The sequence below is a fragment of the Suillus discolor genome (assembly GCF_016758755.1).
Source record: "Suillus discolor strain FC423 chromosome Unknown F5147scaffold_30, whole genome shotgun sequence".
NCBI classification, from domain to species: domain Eukaryota; kingdom Fungi; phylum Basidiomycota; class Agaricomycetes; order Boletales; family Suillaceae; genus Suillus; species Suillus discolor.
In genome coordinates, this window is record NW_024541277.1 from 1 (window position 1) to 16,013 (window position 16,013).

The window sequence follows — 16,013 nt, forward strand, 5'->3', positions numbered from 1 at the left end:
CACATGTTGAATATATACTGTCTGTCAATATCCCTCGGCATAACCCTCCAATATCTATCAACCTGGCTGTCATTCGCCGCTTTGAACATCACAATCAGGATGCCAATCACCCATGGTCTCTATGGTAAGCCTACAATTGGTTATAATACAAGTTCCAATGACTTACGAACTGCAACATCAGTAAAACCTCACTTTTATTTTTGGTGATGAATCCTAATTTATCCTTATTTTCTCACTTTAACTGGGTTTGAGGAGCCATTGGGGTGACATGAAAGAGACGGCGGAAAAATTGAGAAAAAGGCCACTCGCCCTCTGAATTCTACTTTATTGCTCTTAAAAGTCACTTACTAGGCATTGACCGACAAAAAAAGCAGTAATAATAGTGCAAACGGCGTCACATTGTCCAATACAAAGTACAAAACATTGGTTAAAATGGAGTAAATGGCGACGTGAAGTGTGAAAAAGTGGTCAAAATAGGAAGAAAGGGCAGTGATTGTAAGAGCGAAAATGAATGTAAAACGAAAGAAAAGGAGATTAAAGGATATGAAATGCAGATAATGAAAAACAAAACGAGCAAACTGGAGCGATGGTGGGATAGGCAAAATGCAATGGTTTGAAGACGGGCGCTGCACAATTGGAAACTTGCAGTGAGCAGTGCAGAAATGACATCTATAGAATGATATCAGCTCGTCAATAAAGGAAAAAAAGAATCAATCTTCGTTACCACAGGATGGCGCGGATGTCAACGGCCTCTGAGCCGTCATCATCAGTGCGAAAGTACTTCTGGAGGCCGACACTGCCCGATTTCTTCAGCAATTTCCGAGCCGTTAATGTTGTGGTCCTCATGTAGTCGTCTCCTTTCGCCTTGATAGCAACCACGTATGATGCAGTTACTGATCCCCAGTTGTTGATGGAGAAGGCATTCTCGGTAGTGCTATCCTTGCCAGTGGCCTTGTTGAAGGTCTTCAGTGTCCGCAGCTTGCGCTTCATTTGTGCGGGACCCAGATCTAGGGTGTCCACATCAATGTCAATGGCATTGACACGGAGACGTTTGATGGCGCGCTCGAGCTGTAGAATTATCAGTAATGTTACTTGAATGTACAGAGTACTTACTGAAGCTGCACAAATGCCAATAACACCAGTCATCCCGACGATGGACAGCACATATGTTTTAAGTGCGGGGACTTCAACATGCCCGAGAATGGCATGAAGATGAGTGGTTGCGAAGAGCTGCAACATGAATGGAGACCGGAAGGCTTGCATCGGGTCTAGGTTTTCCATGTCCTCATAAATGAAAGCGAAGTCCTCCAGAAGCGCGTCAGCAAGTGTTTCTGGATCAGTGTCAGCATTCCTAGTGAAAAAATCCATCATAATAGCCAGTCCCGTTGATCCAAAATTGCTGCGCCACTCTGCGAGACGTTGGGTGGCCTGATTGAGATTGTAACCATTAGTAATAGTGACAGAAAAAAAATGCGACTTACAACGCCAAAGACAGACCCTTGAGCGGTCACCTTGTAATCAAGATCTGATTCTTCTGAATACACGACATCATAAATGGATTGGAGTGCCTTGACCAGAGGAGCGTCTAAGAATTGCCAGAGGTCATTTTGACTCCCGGTCCACAGGTAAAGTGTTGGGAGGAACTGCTTCGGCCACCGTTGATCTTGGCAATGAGGAGGGAGATGATAGTTTCGGTAGCTTGAGCGCGTCTTGTATTGCTTCTCAATCCAATAGCCAGGTGGGGCTGTGAGCGTTAGTTGCGCGGTGCTGGCATCAACGTCCTCTTCAATTTTCACCTTCTTTGCAGGTGGTTGCATCTTTGTGGTGGCCGACTGGGAGACGGCGACGGCAGTCTGTCAGAGAATATAAGTTGTGATAATCATCAATAAAATAAGCTTACCAAAGAGGTCAAACACATAGCCGTCTTCGTTGTATTGGCCATTGCGACAGGGCCTAAAGGGACATCAATAACCTCAACATCTGATGTATCCTCGTAGGGGGTACTCTCCAAGACGAGGGTGGAGGATTTGGTGTCTGCAAGCTTGCGCTTTTTACTCCGACGGAACAAGATTCCATCGCTTAGGCTGCTGTCACTGTCCACCGCCTTGGACATCCTGGCATCTTTGCCCTCAAACAAATTGTCCTCCAGGTCCACCAATGCATCGTCCAGGTCCATCGGTGCGTCGATATCAATATCCTGTAAGTCCTCTGTTGAAGACAGCGCATCCTCAGGCATTGCATCTGAGGTAATCTATATAATTGGCTTTGTGCATTAGAATTAGAATTTATTACAAAACATCTAGTACGCACCCTAAGTGAAGACTGCTTCCCCTTTGTCTTTTGAATGAAGGCATCCAAACGTTCCTGAGAATCATCTGACTCATCATCAAAGCCGCCAACAAGAGCCTTGGGAGCGTCAGATGCATTAGCTAGAGCAGGGGGGGCCTTAGATTTGGAGGACTTGGTAGTTATGGCCAAAACTGATGTAGCGCAGGAACTGGATAAAGCACTGCTTGGTGGCCCATGCGCCAATGACAAAGCTGAGGCAGTGGTACGAGTCTTAGAAGCGCTGGAAGTTTTGAGTAGTTCGGTTGCGTCTGGTGAAATATCAGAAATCCAACCATCAATGCGCTTTATCAATGAAAACTTGGGGTTGGTCCTGAATTTTGAGGTCAAGTTAAGAAAAAAAAGAGTCGATTCAGTCAGCATCAACATCGTGGTTTTGATCAGAACAAAAAGACACATGTCGCGGTAGAAGACTTTCCTTTCTTGTCGCCAACACGTGGCCCCTGAATTAACTCAACCTTTCCTGTGAGTGAGCCTCGTGCATTGTTGATTGCGTCCTTCAGAGACGTTTTGACGGCCCTCTGGTTCTTCTTCTTTGTTCCGTCCTCAATGTTGGTGTCCTGGCTGCTTTCTTCTTGGTCCTCGACGCCGGTACCAGCCTTGGGTGAGTCAGTATTCATGATACTAGTAACACCAGCGCTTCCTGCTGCCAGGAGCTTCTTACTGGTTTGGCAGGCACTACTTTTTTCTTGACAGGGCGAGCACGGGGTTTGACTGGCTTTGGTTTAGTTGCCACGCCTTGTTCCTCTGCCTCCTCCATCTCCATCTGCATTGCAGCAAGCCACTGCAGCCCGCTCTTGAGCTTGGTGGGCTTCCTCAAGGATTTTGTCGTCCTCTGCTTTCTGGGCCTTGCCACGTCGCAGAACCTGTCCTTGCACTGGCAGGTCTGGCAAGCCCGGGTGTTTGAACTTATTGTCTCGGCGAGTGCGGATTCCCTCAGTGATATCGGACATAATTGCTGACAAGTAGCAGATTAAATGAGTGCTGCGGCAAGCTTGAGATGGGTGAAAAAAATGTCAAGGACAACGTGTAGTTGAAGTTTGACTGCAAATTTGTAAGTTCCTTACTTAAATCAACCCGAAACTTTAAAGGTTCAATTCGTCAGTCTAGTCATTTACAGCGTCCTTTGCAACTGGGTCCGCATGTGTACTGAATTGTCCTTAATTGACGTAAGTTTGCCGTCTTTCTTTTCAACTTTGCTGTTTGCTAGAGCTCTCACCTTTCAACGCGCAGATTTCCAAGCTAACATAGGCAATCCTTCCACCTTTGAACGCACAGATTTCCTATTGGTGATTTTTCCTCTTTTCAATGTGCCAGAGCTACTAGTACTGACAATCCTTCACCTTTCAACGCGTGAACCGCCAGAACTAATACTGGCAGTCCTTCCAGTGTGCGAACCACCAGAGCTAATACTGGTAATCCTTCCGCCTTTCAACACACAGATCTCTGATTGGTGAGTTTTCCACCTTTCAATGTACAAATCGCCAGAACTGAACATCATTCTAGTCTAGTATTGCTGCAATGCCCGATAACATTCCACGGAGTCAACTACGCCGTCGCGACCATAGTTCGCTCCAACTACCATGTAGAAGTTGTCCAAGGTGGTTCAAAATGCAGTCTTCATCCGGTAATGACTGCTAATTCTGTATGTAGGATGAAATAGCTAAGGACCCGAGCACGCTCGGCTCTACGTTTGTCCCTGTCATCCTTGGCAGTGACAAAACAACAGTTTCAGTCGGGACAGGTAATAATGAGTATTATCCGCTATATGCCTCAATTGGGAACATTCGCAACAATGTTCGACGAGCCCATCGTGATGGAGTAGCAGTCATTGGCTTCCTTGCTATGCCGAAAAGTGCATCGTGGTGCGGGCTTCTACGATAATGACTAACTGATTTTTACAGCTACAAAGGAACATGCTACCGAGGCAGTGTTCCGAAAATTCCAGTCGACAGCTGTTCCATTCGTCACTCTCCAAGATTCTCAACACGCTGAAACCAGGCATGACAACCCCCGAAGTCACCCGTTTTGGAGACGGTCACTACCGTTGGGTTATATACGGACTAGGGCCATACATAGCAGATTATGAGGAGCAAGCGCTGTTAGCATGTATCAGTGCGTGGTTGGTGCCCTAAGTACAGTTTTTGTCATCTAGTATGTATCTTTGTATAAGTTACAATTTTTTTTGCAGATGTATGGCATCTCGCGAGGATCTCGACGAAGATGTGTTACGTCGTTGTCAGCGAATACACAGAAGCACTCGTTCAAGAAGGTTCCTTAGGTGACCTGTGGGATGACTTTGGAATAGTCGGGGAACTTGTAGTATGTGAATCAGCGCACTCCTTGCAGCACCGTTCTTAATGATCTTATTTTAACAGGCATTTACGAACGACTTCCCCAGAGCTGACATCCATCAGATGATCTCACCGGATATTCTCCATCAACTCATCAAAGGAGCATTCAAGGACCACCTCGTCGAATGGGTCGAGAAATACCTCAGACACACGCATACGAAATGAAAGGCGGATCAAATTATGGATGATATTGATTGCAGGTAAGCTTGACCGCATTTAGACTACATAACATTACTCATTGTCTTAGAATTGCCACTGTCGCCTCATTTTCAGGCTTGCGACGATTTCCTCAGGGACGTGGCTTCAAGCAATGGACAGGAGATGATTCGAAGGCCCTGATGAAGGTAATTCATCAATTTAGTCATGCTATGGTCGCAGAACTTATTAATTCTTCAGGTCTACTTGCCTGCCATCGAGGGTCATGTACCCGTAGATGTCGTGCGCACCTTTCGTGCACTTCTCGAATTTTGTTACCTAGTCCGTCGTAACATAATCACAGAAGACACTCTAGTCGAAATCGAAGACGCTCTCTCACGCTTTCACCATTACCGTAACATCTTCAGGACGACAGGAGTGGTTCCTACCTTTTCCCTACCTCGTCAACATTCACTCAAGCACTATATCCAAAACATACGATTGTTTGCTGCACCGAACAGGCCTCTGCTCATCGATTACTGAAAACAAGCACATCAAAGCGGTCAAGGAGCCATGGAGACGATCCAGCCGTTATAATGCACTTGGTCAAATACTTGTGACCAACCAACGGCTCGACAAACTTTCCGCAGCACGAGCTGACTTCACACGTCGGGAATGTTAACTGGTACTTGCCTCTCAGTAACTATGGACGCCTTGGGTGGGTAAACAGTTCGTGAGATATCCTATATACTAATGTGCACAATAGTACCCGCACAGCAGATCAATGAACTTGATGAAAATGTGCCGGCACCAGCACCAGCACCAGCACCAGCACCTCTGCTGATCGGCATCGATGAGGACCTGGAAATTGATGATGGTCCGACGGTTCTACAAGCTTATGTCCAGCTGGCGAAAACACGCCGTAAGACTTCTTTTTCTTCCTTTTGAATGTCCTAATAAACTATGTACAGAGGGCAAAAAACGTGCTCAAACTATTCCTGCACTTGCCGAAGAACTCAATATTCCTAGTCTACCTGACCTCCTCAGACGCTTCTTATTCCAACAGTTGCATCCTAAAGATCCTCGCGACCCATCTAATATACCCCTCGCCAAATGTCCCCTCTATCTTAGCAAAATCTCGGTCTTCAATTCCGCATCATCACGATTCTATGCGCCGAGTGATTTGAGCGGGATCGGTGGTATGCGTGTTGAACACATTCGTTCTTGCCCCATCTGGCGGAACGAGTACCAGTGCCATGACTGTGTTTTCGTCAACACAGACTCCAGTTTGCCTGGCATGCAAGGCCTCGAAGTCGCCCGTGTTCGTGCATTTTTCTCATTCAGGTACCGGGGCAGGTTATATCCCTGTGCTCTAATAAGCTGGTTCGACAAAGTTGGCGACGCCCCAGATGAAGATACAGGAATGTGGATAGTTCGTCCTGGATTTGGAGCAGACAGTGCTCCAGGGTACGTGGTCATTCATATTGACTCTATTTATTGTGCTGCGCATCTTATTCCCATGTATGGCGTGCAATTTGTGCCCCGGGAGCTCAAATTTTATCATTCATATGACGCATTTCAAGCCTACTATGTGAACAAATACGCTGATCACCACGCATTCGAGATTGCATTTTGACTTCACTTTGTTTTGGATACTAGCGTGTAGCTACTTAAACACAATTTGACTATATACTACTATTTTCGTTCTGAACGTGCCTTATTTCCCTTTGCACCGACAATTTCACTTAGCCACTCTGTGGCGCCTTTGAGAAAATTCAGGACACCCAATTAACACTCCTTATATTCATTTTCGCGCCTTAGCGCTGGCGCCAAGGCGGGTAAAGTGAGATAATAGCAGAAAATAAAAGTGAGGTTTTACTGATGTGACATATCATTCTTTTCGTTTTTCAGCTTGACCTCGAGACTGTCAATGTTCGCGAAGGTGGTGTCCACCGCATCCTACTTGGTGGTGGTTCAACGTTGCAACATCTGCACGCGTCCTATGGGAACGTCTTTTGCTACAGCTAATACTTAAGAAGGAAAATGTCGACCGTGAACACACGTGTCTCTGTTTCACATATGTGGGGTAGCTGAGAGGAAAATGTAACGATACTGGGAGGAGTCTCGAAGGACTTGGAAGTGAGAAATTACAAAGCATTTTTATAACTTCAGTCTTTCATATGTTCCTAGTGCTTTGCTCGCCTGACACTGTATCGAATAAATCATGGACGCATGCTGAGATTTACCCTTGTCCATTTCAAATTGATCATAAGTATATCCTTTTCGAGCTAGGTCCTGCATGAAATTGCTATATTACATGGCCCGATAAATAATTGTTAGTTACCTCTCTTAAACCGATATCTCTGCGGACCTCTGGCGCTTGAACTCTTTCACAGTTCACTCTTCCACACTCTCAAACATCATGAAAGCTGTCGTTCTCGGTGCTGCAGGTATCGTAGTACCTCCTTATCTACGCGATCGCTTAGATCCCTTAATCATCTATAGGTGGTATCGGCCAGCCGTTATCGCTTCTCCTAAAGGCCAACCCTGCTGTGACAGAGGTAAAGTGTTCGAGACACGCATCCAGCTCAGATGATGACTTATATATCTTATGCAGCTTGCTCTTTATGATATTGTGAACTCTCCCGGAGTGGCCGTGGACCTTTCCCATATCGCTACCCCTGCCAAAGTCCAAGGATTCCTACCTCCCGATGATGGTCTCAAGAAAGCACTGACTGGTGCTAATGTCGTTGTGATTCCTGCTGGTATTCCCAGAAAGCCTGGTGTGAGTTCTCGTGTACAAACCTCAAATCAAACAATAGCTCACGAGATTTCTTAGATGACTCGGTCGGTGTTGCTATTCGGGCCATTATGTATTATAAGTTACTGATTTTTATGGCGCCATGTAGTGATGATTTGTTCAAGGTTAGCTTACTCGGCTACATTCCGTGGTCTAACCCCACTTATGCACTCATAGATCAATGCTGGCATCGTCCGCGACCTCGCCACTGGCATTGCCACTACGGCCCCGAAGGCTTTCGTCCTTGTTATTTCCAACCCGGTTAACTCCACAGTCCCTATCGTTGCGGAGGTCTTCAAGAAGCATGGTGTCTTTGATCCTAAGAGGTAAGACCGTGATATCAACAGTATGACCGGCATTAATAGGACGTGATCAGGATTTTCGGTGTAACAACGCTGGATGTCGTTCGCGCTTCGACTTTTGTCTCTGAAGTTCTCGGTGATCGTTCGTTATCGCTGTCAGTATCGGTTCCCGTAGTCGGTGGTCACAGTGGCGTTACTGTCAGTTATGCTCTTGAATACTTATTCAGAAGTGACTAACATGACATCAGATTGTCCCCCTGCTCTCTCAATCTTCCCACCCTCTGCCAGCATCCCTTGACGCCGCCGCCGTTGATGTCCTCATCAACCGCATCCAATTTGGTGGAGACGAGGTTGTCAAGGCGAAGGACGGTGCTGGCTCAGCAACCCTTTCCATGGCTTACGCCGGTGCTGAGTTTGCCGGGAAAGTGATCCGTGCCGTAAATGGCGAAAAGGGAATCGTCACCCCGACATTTGTCAACCTTGCTTCAGACAGGACAGGTGGTGACGCCCTCAGGAAGGAAATTGGAAAGGACCTAGATTATTTCTCTGCTCCGGTCGAACTTGGTGTAGGTTAACACAATGACGCTAAATGTCTTTGACGCTGATGGTGTCCCAGGTTGATGGTGTCGCCAAGATCCATGGTCTCGGTAAGATCACCCCTGCTGAGAAAGCGCTTGTCGATGCTGCTCTTCCTGAGCTCTCTGCTAACATCGAGAAGGTCTGTGTTTTTCTTGTCCGATTCGACCTCATCTAACGATATCGACATTCCAGGGTGTTGCCTTCGTCGAGGCTCCCAAACTCTAACTTATACTGCAGTGACGCTTGAGAAGTTAACTTGTATAAAATATTGTACAAATAACAGGATTTGTAGAAGGTATAGAATGAAACATAGGAATTACTCGCATGTGATCGTGGACTCAGACTATCGGCCAGACTAAACAAGTTCCAAGTCAAGTCACTATAGTCGGCAATTCATTGATTTGTCTACAGTCTGCCTGGGGGAACAATAGGCCATGGCCCGACATGCATGACTGGTCCAAGGGCATATCAGCCTCTTTTTGAACGGCCTGTCGGAGTGCGATCACCAGTCGCACGATTCAACTTATTATACGGACGGGGCAGAGCAGCTGCAACAACAGCATCTCGATATAACCCGAGAAAATGCACAAACAAGATACAGAGGGCGAGAAACATTTGACAAAAAGGAGGCAACGAACAAACAACACCTCAAGGCCTCATCAGGTGCAGCATCCAACTCGGCCCGTAAGCGACAGTACAGTACAAGAAATTTCACAGAATCGTGTGAGTTCACTAATACATGAAGATTTCTGGGTCCAGGGTGGGTCAGAGATCCAGGTGGGAAATCAGGCGAATCAGATCAAGTTGGGCGCAGAGAAAAAAATACAGTGTGTTCCTCAGGCTCCTCAACTAATGTGGGAGTCGGGGATGGCTTGGAGAGCGAGTGGATGTTTATCATTCAAAATCAACGAAGGTCAGGTATTAACATGACAAAATGTCATCTGGAAAGACAGGATATCGAAACATTCGAAATAAATAGGTCAGAGTCCGGATCAGATACCGAGAACTCGATTTCCCCTAACAAGTTGGATGATATCCACTGGTGGCGGCAAATGAGAGATAATCCGCTAGGTTGTCATACGGGATAGTGCGTGTATCGCAGAAACCGGTCCATGCGCTGATCATACCCCAGAACTCAATGACATAGTCAGTGCTTGAAAACGAAAACATATTCATAGTCATTCTTCAGAGATCTCGTGATAACTCACGAGGCTGGATACGGCCCATCTTTGTCGGTTTTCTCGGGCATCCCTGCCAAAGTTCCATCGAGGGATGACCATGTGCCTGTCTGTTGATATGAAAGCTCGTCAAGTTATCGCCACAGCTCAAGTGATAACTTACCAAGCCCTCGTAGTATGCATCGATCACGTTTTGTTGAGTCATTGATGCTGCTCCACCCGTCATATTATAGAACACTGCTTCAGAAAGCTTCGCCTCTTGAGCAGTAGTGGGCGTTGGAGAGGTATCTGACGGGTATACTTGTTGCAGTAGGACATCAGTGTTGCTCCACGCATAGCAGAAGCTCGCGAGAACGCAGTATTCATTTTGGAAGAGACCCTGGGTCACCCAAAATTGACACTGATTAGCCATTTCGGCGCATGAACCATTTTCTGTTATCGGTTGGGGGACGCATGGGATCATTGGCACCGTTGTGCTAGTGTTGCACGATGCCACTGCCGGACACACTCCAGGGACAGATGAGTACTCGAGCCAGTCCTGGAAAACATGTAAGGAGAAATATTATTGTCCAAAAACGAGTACACACAGTAAGGTTGGCATAAGGAATGTTTTCAGTGGCGCAGAACCCGGTCCAAGCAGCGATGTGCGACCATTGATCAGTAATGTCAGTGACGCTGCAAATAAAATCGTCAAGAATTCGAACCCCGATATATTGTATGAAGACTTACTCGTCAGGGTAGGAGCCGCCAGGAGTGATGGAAATCTGATGATAATACGCATCGATGTAGTTTTGTTGCGTCATGTATGAATTCCCATTTGTTATGGCATAGAAAACCTATAGTACCACCAGATCAGCAAAGAACACAAGTATCAAGCTTTATTCGGACAGATTCGGACAGCCGGGGTTGAGTCGCAGGCGCTTGGGACATGCTGAGGACTTGTGCAGGGCCATCCATACATGCAGTTAGGAGGAAACACGACGTGTAGTTATAAAAGTTGCTGAGATCAACTGTGGTCGCATTACAGCTGTTTTGGAGCGAGATGCATGACTTGAGGGCGGAGACTAGTCCACTGGTATCCTGCCTTGGAATGAGTGACGAGGGAATGGCAGTAACGAGGCCTATGAGAGCAAGGTAAAGAATGGATATTAGTGTGTTCATGTTTACTAGGCAGAGACACTAAGAGGAAGGACAGACAGGATCACAGAGATACCAGACAAACCGGCGAACCTCAAAATACTTATAGGTAAGAGATCGGCTGAAATAAAGTTCATACCACATATCTCTGTGCTTGGGGTGGGTTGTTGACCCGATTACCCGCATTCAAATGTCATCACGAACGGAAACCTGCGGAAGTGGGAATGACTAGACACACGATGGTCATGTAACCACGTCGGACGCGACTGCAGGACACCCGCAAGTTTGCGTTGCGATGCAACATCCTGACTCCTGTGAAAGTCAGACGTGGTGGACGGTCTTGAGGGATGCGTGGCACATCACGGTCCGTGTCCTAGTTTGCATAGCACAAAGTCCGCATGACTCGATCTCGTGAAGAGATTCAGCGCTGGCAGCGAGGAATGACAAGTCGATTAGAGCAGATGTTTTTGAAGTAGGAACTCTTGCCTCTCAAGTCCATCGAGTTATGTGAAGTTCGTTGGCATATGGAGCAAGTACGTGACTTCGCCGAGTCTTTGAACTTCAAACAAATGTAGTTCAAATGAAAGCTTCAAATTGAACTCAGTTATTACACGCTGTTACACGGTGTAACGGAACGAATTAATTTTGGCCCGACATATCGAATTCAAAAAGATACTTAGCAGTCACCGTTGTTCTTTTCAGCGTTGCGAGCAAAGCAATAGCAACAGCCCACGCCAAGAAACCAAGAATCATGGTTTATATCAGTATGTACATGTAATAGTCAGCCAATTCAAAACCATTTATCATTTGTAATGCATGGATTTCCAAATCGTTATCGTGTACTCAGTACTCCGTTCCTTGTAGTCAGTGCTACAGGCCTGCAGCCACTTCCTGTCGATGTAGCTAGTAGTCGTAATGTTCTTAACATGCAACTTTGAGACTTTCAACAATGAACATGCCTAAGAGACATCAGATATGTCAATCATTGAAACAGTTTCAGCTGCGAACTTCAAAGACCACGAGGCAGGAGGCACTTGCGTACCCCGCTTTGCGGCGTGTGATGATTGAATATTGAATATTGAATGTCGAACCCTATCATCAGTGAACCGGTGAAGGTTTTAGAAAGGTATATATGACGATATATAGCACATAATCACAAGAACCAGCATAATTCTGCTATCGAGTATCACATTGTTATATTTGACCTTGTAGAGGAAAGGACATTTCCTGATTGTAGTACAAAGGATTACGATTGGGAAAAGGTCCTGGTATCCCTCACACTCAAACTTGGAGGAATTTGCGTCGTGCTTCCACTATTAACACCACCTTCTTGAAATGGTTGACTGTCGTCTAGTGTATGCCAATCTTCCATGTAAGAACGAACGCCTGTATCTCCTAGGCGACGCGAATGTGCTCATCGAGCGAGCGGGCCTAAATTTGCGTCCTGCTTCAGCTATTATCAACTCCTTATTGGAACGGTTGATTTCCCTGAGGTGTGTGTCAATTTTGAAGCCAAGAATGAAAGTGGATACCTTCCAGAGAACAATGGCTTGTTCACCGAGTAACCGAGAATAAATGTATGTCGCTTGGTGAGCGAGAATAAATATATGTTGTTGTTCACCCACTGACTGGCGGTTACTCTACTTGTGAAGAATGATGATATTTGCTCAGCGAGCAAGGGTCGGTATGTTGTCGCTGGGGTGGGCGAGAACGTTAATGTAAGTACTGCTTTGAAATGATGGTCCGCTATATATCGATTAGGGATGTGTGGGAATAAGTTTTACCTTTGCTTAGCAGCGAAACATATTCATCAAGCGTGTGAGAATCAATATACCTCTTGCTTTGAGTTCCTATGCGACCTTATACGTTTATCCAATGACTAGCAGATGCATTATACTATCGCTCTGTATGTTCTGGATCCAATTGATCGAAAATATACAGGCGGGTTCTTAATCTGGTACTTGAAGCGGGATATTTGCGTGAAAACTATAAAATATACAGATCCTTGTAGTCGTGCCATATGTACTGAATCTGGTGTATGGAAAATATACAGGTGATTCCTCATTCTGGTGCTCAAAGTGTGATATTCGCATGAAGACTATAAAATATACAGATCCTCACAGTCGTGCTGTCTGTGTTACGGTACAATCATTCTCTCCGTTTCTCCTTTACTACCGGTCAATGGTACATGGACACGGCCTTTAGCGAGAGGCCAATTACTTTCCAGACTCTTACTCATATCATTGTCAAGCTAGCTTTCCGTGCTAGCAACCATCGCCAGGTCTAGATCGCTATCTCTTATCAAGCGGGCTGTCCGCACTATCTCTTATCTGTTATCTCTTATCATTTACCAAGCGGGCTGTCCGCCTTCTATCTTGATACGCACTCACAATCTCCGCTTGAACTTACGCTATATAGTTACATAGCGTACCACATGTATTTCCTCACTTTAATCTACTGGGTTTTACCTGGAACAAGTCCTTTAGCAAGGTCTCCAACCTTGCTATCTAAGAACCACCATTCTAAGGAAGTCGCCGATACTTGCCTTAGCCAGAAACCTTTGACCTCTCACTCGAGAGAAGAACCACGTCTGTCTCGCCGAATCTCAGTCCACTCGGACTAAGACAGCTCGACATACCCCAGTCGTAACAAAAGATTAAAGTCCTTTTTTTAGACGCCGCCATCTGCGACGTCAGCAAGACACCACGACTTCGTTAACTCCTTTGATCGGAGCTTTGAATCTAGGCGCGCTACCGCCAATACCACCATTAAATCCAATGGCGACCACTACCAAAGAATTTGAAATCAAGATCGGTACTCCCCCCGAATTCGACGGAGACCGCGATGAATCGCACAGGTTCATGCTGAACTGTAATGCGTATTTAGATATCAACGAAAAAATCTATGACAACGACAAGAAGAAAGTAATCTTCGCGCTCTCGTTTATGACCAAGGGCAATGCTGCCGCTTGGAAAGAAGACTTCATGGAGACCGCTCAGAACGCCAAGCTGAAGAATACCGCAGGGAATCTCATCGGTTACGGTAGCTGGGATGAGTTCAAGGTCTCGTTCAAAGAAGCCTTCGGAGCTATTGATCCCAAGGGGACAGCTATGGCTAAAGTTCGAGCCCTTGAGATGAAAGGAGACCTCCACACATACATCTCCAACTACCGCCTCCTAGCCCATAAAGCAGGAATAACCGAGAACGTCACCAGAGTGGAGTTCTTCCGCGAAGGTCTCGACGTAGGACTTCGCAACAACCTCTACCATACTGGAGAAAGTCTAGACGACTTCGAAACCGTCGTTGCAACATGCATCAACCTAGATAACGCCTTCCAGAGGTTGAGAGCCATACAGAAACGAGAGAACCCTACGCACTACCAGCCTAGGAAGAAGAAATACGGAGACCGCCACTTCACTCCTCGCAGAAGCGACGCCATGGAAATAGACCAACTCTCCGAATCTGAAGTAAAAAGACACCTCAAAGAAGGACGCTGCTTCAAGTGTCATCAGACGGGCCATCGTGCCAATGATACTACCTTCCACCCCAGAGAAGATAAGAAACAGAAGATGCCCATCCGCAGAAAGGTTGAGAAAGAAGAGAGTAGCGATGACGAAGAAGAGGTGAACCGACGGTTCGTGGAGATGGATTTTTAAGGAAGGAGACTGCATCGATGTCAGTATCTCCTGTCCCAATACGACTTGTACAATCACTTGGAAATAAAAAGGAGCTTCGCGTCCCGGCCACTATTATTTCCACCAAGCGTAACAAAACCATCGAAACCTCTATGGTCATTGACTCCGGAGCTAGCGGAACTTTCATTAGCGAAGAATTCTGCAAACTCCACGGAATCAGGACTCACAAACTCTCGAAACCATTCCCCGTTATAACTGCAGACGGATCTGATGCAAAAGGAGGACTCATTTCTCGCTACTGCGTCCTTATTGTCAAAATCGATGGAAGAACCATGATAGGGAAGTTCAACATAACCAAACTATCGAAGAAGGATAAAATCCTGCTCGGATTCCCGTGGTTAAAAGCACTAAACCCGTCAATCGATTGGACGAACAAGGAATTAACTCTTGCACCAAACGAACGATCGCTCGAGATCGAAAGAAACATCGATCGTCTTAGGAAGCAGCGCAATTTACCACTGCTATTTCGCAGTGCTACTCCCGGAGAGAAAGAAACGCGCCGAGAATGGAAGAATTCCAGACTCAAGAAAAACCCCGTCTACCCACGAGTTTCTGTGGAAGAAATCACCGACGAAGAACTTCCCCGCCTCGCACCGGATCAAGACGAACCGGATTATGACACCAAAGAAGATGTATGGTCGGAAAACTATGCACCTCCGGTAGTCGACTCCTCCCTCTATCCGCTGAACGATGAAGACGTCTTAATCGAATACTCTTCTGACGGTTCCCAAGTCAGAATAATCTCCGACGTCTCTTTTGACACTCCTCTCACTAGAGACGGCACGTCAAAGCAGGAGCAAAACTATTCGAAAACCAGTAATAAAGCTCAGGAGTTTGCTGTCGCCGGGGAGAAAGAAAAAATGAAGAAGAGTTTTGAAGAACTCGTTCCTTCCTACCTGCATACCTACGCTGACATTTTTGCAAAAGACGGCCTTAATAAATTGCCACCAGAACGTCCTGGGATCGACCATCGGATCGATCTGAAACCTGGATTCATGCCACGAACGTCCAAAATCTACCCGCTATCAGGAAAGGAAAGAGAAGCGGTAAAAACTTTTATCGCAGAAAACACCGAGAAAGGATTTATCGTACCTTCGAAATCCCCGCAAGCCAGTGGATTCTTCTTTGTAGGAAAGAAGAGCGGAGAATTACGTCCCTGTCAGGATTATCGGTACCTTAACGATTGGACCGTACGCAACCAATATCCACTCCCGCTCCCCAAAACTCTCATCGAACGACTCTACAAAGCCAAGTACTTCACGAAAATCGATATACGATCCGGCTATAATAACATCAGAATTCATCCCGACGATAGATGGAAAGCCGCTTTTACTACCGAGGAAGGCCTGTTTGAGCCTACCGTGATGTTCTTTGGCCTAACCAACTCTCCCGCCACGTTCCAATCCTATATGAACAACCGCTTTCAAAACGAAATCAATGAAGGATGGATCGTCATATATATGGATGACCTTCTCATATTCTCCTCT

General features: G+C 46.2%; 4 protein-coding genes across 4 annotated transcripts; 2 read left to right on the forward strand and 2 right to left on the reverse strand.

Moving 5' to 3' along the window:
* Window positions 1–720: 720 nt before the first annotated feature.
* F5147DRAFT_774057 (uncharacterized protein) lies at window positions 721–3,299 on the reverse strand (the record flags this gene model as incomplete). Its single annotated transcript, XM_041441549.1, has 8 exons — window positions 721–1,068; window positions 1,114–1,428; window positions 1,482–1,853; window positions 1,901–2,251; window positions 2,311–2,597; window positions 2,744–2,945; window positions 3,011–3,157; window positions 3,213–3,299. The coding sequence occupies 8 exons, from the start codon at window positions 3,297–3,299 to the stop codon at window positions 721–723; spliced, it is 2,109 nt and encodes a 702-aa protein (XP_041292344.1).
* Window positions 3,300–3,867: 568 nt separating this feature from the next.
* F5147DRAFT_802059 (uncharacterized protein) lies at window positions 3,868–6,546 on the forward strand (the record flags this gene model as incomplete). The annotated part of the gene is made up of 12 exons (XM_041443289.1): window positions 3,868–3,913; window positions 4,010–4,201; window positions 4,348–4,461; window positions 4,538–4,668; window positions 4,725–4,829; window positions 4,869–4,900; window positions 4,948–5,044; window positions 5,097–5,298; window positions 5,357–5,512; window positions 5,731–5,735; window positions 5,809–6,034; window positions 6,116–6,546. The coding sequence occupies 12 exons, from the start codon at window positions 3,868–3,870 to the stop codon at window positions 6,469–6,471; spliced, it is 1,662 nt and encodes a 553-aa protein (XP_041292345.1). The 3' UTR covers window positions 6,472–6,546.
* A 643-nt stretch (window positions 6,547–7,189) lies between these two features.
* Window positions 7,190–8,933, forward strand: F5147DRAFT_696581 (lactate/malate dehydrogenase). Its single transcript, XM_041437444.1, has 9 exons — window positions 7,190–7,285; window positions 7,341–7,396; window positions 7,453–7,630; window positions 7,744–7,760; window positions 7,813–7,961; window positions 8,012–8,135; window positions 8,186–8,503; window positions 8,554–8,655; window positions 8,709–8,933. The coding sequence occupies exons 1-9, from the start codon at window positions 7,258–7,260 to the stop codon at window positions 8,739–8,741; spliced, it is 1,005 nt and encodes a 334-aa protein (XP_041292346.1). The 5' UTR covers window positions 7,190–7,257; the 3' UTR covers window positions 8,742–8,933.
* A 460-nt stretch (window positions 8,934–9,393) lies between these two features.
* Window positions 9,394–10,917, reverse strand: F5147DRAFT_636358 (uncharacterized protein). Its single transcript, XM_041432909.1, has 6 exons — window positions 10,583–10,917; window positions 10,424–10,530; window positions 10,282–10,369; window positions 9,858–10,232; window positions 9,725–9,804; window positions 9,394–9,669 (listed from the first exon to the last, which is right to left on the reverse strand). The coding sequence occupies exons 1-6, from the start codon at window positions 10,853–10,855 to the stop codon at window positions 9,534–9,536; spliced, it is 1,059 nt and encodes a 352-aa protein (XP_041292347.1). The 5' UTR covers window positions 10,856–10,917; the 3' UTR covers window positions 9,394–9,533.
* Between the last annotated feature and the right edge of the window lie 5,096 nt (window positions 10,918–16,013).

Coding starts and splice junctions, on each gene's coding strand:
- F5147DRAFT_696581 (XM_041437444.1), top strand. CDS start 7,258: ATGAAAGCTGTCGTTCTCGGTGCTGCAG. Junction 7,397..7,452: donor CCAACCCTGCTGTGACAGAG/GTAAAGTGTTCG, acceptor TATCTTATGCAG/CTTGCTCTTTATGATATTGT. Junction 8,656..8,708: donor TCTCTGCTAACATCGAGAAG/GTCTGTGTTTTT, acceptor TCGACATTCCAG/GGTGTTGCCTTCGTCGAGGC.
- F5147DRAFT_636358 (XM_041432909.1), bottom strand. CDS start 10,855: ATGAACACACTAATATCCATTCTTTACCTTGCTCTCATAGGCCTCGTT. Junction 10,531..10,582: donor AACCCCGGCTGTCCGAATCT/GTCCGAATAAAG, acceptor GTGGTACTATAG/GTTTTCTATGCCATAACAAA. Junction 9,805..9,857: donor ATGCATACTACGAGGGCTTG/GTAAGTTATCAC, acceptor TCATATCAACAG/ACAGGCACATGGTCATCCCT.